Source organism: Pyrgilauda ruficollis, unplaced genomic scaffold, assembly GCF_017590135.1.
Source record: "Pyrgilauda ruficollis isolate IOZ18807 unplaced genomic scaffold, ASM1759013v1 scaffold2193, whole genome shotgun sequence".
NCBI classification, from domain to species: Eukaryota; Metazoa; Chordata; class Aves; order Passeriformes; family Passeridae; genus Pyrgilauda; species Pyrgilauda ruficollis.
The window spans coordinates 559-3,185 of record NW_024521351.1 but is presented as its reverse complement, the minus strand read 5'-3'; the positions used below and the strand labels follow the sequence as shown (position 1 = coordinate 3,185).

Genomic DNA, 2,627 nt, shown 5'->3' with positions numbered 1-2,627 from the left:
CCTGAGGCATCACATCCATAGTGTAACTTCTGTTTAAGTTCTCCTTTGTGCAGAGCACCCCTGAAGATTGTTTCAAGCTGCTGCTGTTACTGCTGGCTCCCAGGCAGGGAGGGGATTGCAGTGAACACCACGGGCAGCAGATGGGAGCAGCAGCAAACCTGGATTTGCTGGATTTGTGCTGCAGGCAGCACCTGGAGAGACAGGAATGCCAGCTGCTGTGAAGGAGGAGCTGGGGGAGGCTGCGTGGGGGTGGCTCAGCAGAGCTGCAGAACTGTGTCACAAGCACTGCTGGAGGCATTTCTGGAGATGGCTTTGTGTACAGCTGCAAAATTCCCTGGCAGTGGAGAATAGCGTGTAAGGCTGACCTCTGTCTCCTTAGTTATATTCACTTCTGCACCACAACCTGCTCTGGCCTCATATTTTCCCCACTACCCCAATCTAAAGACTGCTACCCTATTCTGGTACATCCATTTCCACTCATTATTCAGCCATGTCCATAACCATCTTTTTTAGAAGCCTGGATTTGCTGTGCCCTGGTCCTGTCAAACCTGACCCACGGCATGAATCTCTATTTAGAGGCCATAACTTCCATGCTGAGGCAGTGATTGACCATGCTAGAGGTTAGGTCATCCCAGAATGATCCATCCTGATTCATCTCTGACTTCCTGGCCTGCTCTACCTTATCAGCTTGGCACTTGTCCCACCCACAGCCAGTCCTCCTGCCACCAATCTCTATTTAGAGGCCATAACTTCCATGCTGAGGCAGTGATTGACCATGCTAGAGGTTAGGTCATCCCAGAATGATCCATCCTGATTCATCTCTGACTTCCTGGCCTGCTCTACCTTATCAGCTTGGCACTTGTCCCACCCACAGCCAGTCCTCCTGCCACCATATTTTCTGCAAAAATCCCGTGCCCAGGATTTCTCTCCTGGGAAGCTGAGAAGCCTCAGAGAAAAAGGAAAACAATAATTATCTGATTTGCTTCTCCTGTGTTTTGCTGCTTTGGAATGTGGTACGTGATTGTTTCATTTATTTCATGTGAATTGTTTTTACTTATTGGCCAATCGGGGTCCAAGCTGTGTCAGACTCTGGAGGAGAGAGTCACGAGTTTTTCTTTAGTATCCTAGCAAAAAAAAATTTCCCAAAAATATAACAGCAACAGGTTTAGTGGTCTTTAGCTAAGGAGACCCACTTTATGTGAGAAAATGTGTGCAGTCCTACAAACAGAGGGAAACTTCCTTTGCCCCTGAGCCTCAGTTTAGTGGGGCTGTGAAGAGGAAAGGCCTCACATTCTTTGTTTGAGGAGCTTGCCCCTGGCTGTGCTGGTGCACAGGGCACATCCTCTTCACCTGGATGCTGCTGGGGCTCAGCTCTGTGTCCCAGTAGTACTCTGGGGACAGCAGGCGAGTGGGCTTGTGCTGCAGGAGGTACCTGTTGAGGTGGCTCTCGTGGTGCCAGGAGGTCTCAATGCCATTTTCTCTGTCCTGCAGCAGCCCTGCAGAGCAGGCTCGGGTCAGTTTGTACACCTCGGACACGCTGCCCCCATAGAAGCTGGCTGTGTAGTAAAAATCCCCTTGTCCCTCAGGGATGGCAGGGTGTGACTCGGGGTGTGTCTCAGAGGCTTTGTTGTCCTGCTGTGGGGTGACCTGCCAGGAGCTGATGGTGGCCACCAGGGCATCGATGATCTCCACGCCGATGTGTGCCAGGAGCTGGACGTTGACGTCCATGGAGTACAGATAGTCCACCTCGTGCTGGAACTGCCTCTGGATGTAGGAGCTGATGATGTCCATGCGGCTCCTGGAGATGTCCTGCCACCTGGGGTCCTGCTGCACAGGGATGACAAACAGGTGGTTCTCAGGGGCCATCTGAAGGTGGGAGGTCTTCTCGGGACTGTCTGTGAACAGGTAGAAGTTCACGGGGTGCCCAGCAAGGAAGTATTTGTTGGCAGAGTTCATGAACCCTTCTATGAACTGGACGTATCTAAGAGACATGGAAAGGACAAGAATGGAGAGGTTTCTCCTGCTGAAGAACAACAGCTTTTCAAATTCATTTTCTTTGTCTTTTTCCATCCATTACTCCTTTTTATGATGTCAGTGCTCTTTATTTAACACAGCTGCTGCCCTTCAGACCTTCCCCATGCTGCTGCACATTTATGTTTTAGCTTTCACTAAATTCACATTTTAGCTTTTTACAGAACAGGTGCTTTTCACCCAATGCTGCTCTCTAATATCACTCCATAATGTAAATATTTCCTCTGATCCCTCTCTGGCACTCTCTCTGCAGTGGAATATTTTAACTTCCTAAAGAGGATCATAGAATCAACAGAGAATCACAGAATGGTTTGGGAGCGACCTTAAAGACCATTCCATTCCACCCCTGCCATGGCAGGGACACCTTCCACTGTCCCAGGCTGCTCCAAGCCCTGTCCATCCTGGATTTGGACACTTCCAGGGATCCAGGGGCAGCCCCAGCTGCTCTGGGCACCCTGTGCCAGGGCCTGCCACCCTCACAGTGAGGAATTTCTTCCAAATATCTGATCTAAATCTACCTTCTTCCAGTGTAAAGCCATTCTCCCCCATCTGTCACTACCCACCTTTGTAAAAAATCCCTCTCCCCTTTCCCGTAG

General features: G+C 50.1%; 1 protein-coding gene across 1 annotated transcript; it reads right to left on the bottom strand.

Moving 5' to 3' along the window:
- Positions 1–1,254: 1,254 nt before the first annotated feature.
- On the bottom strand, positions 1,255–1,992 carry LOC121354041 (histo-blood group ABO system transferase 2-like). Its single transcript, XM_041468355.1, has one exon. The coding sequence runs from the start codon at positions 1,990–1,992 to the stop codon at positions 1,255–1,257; it is 738 nt and encodes a 245-aa protein (XP_041324289.1).
- Between the last annotated feature and the right edge of the window lie 635 nt (positions 1,993–2,627).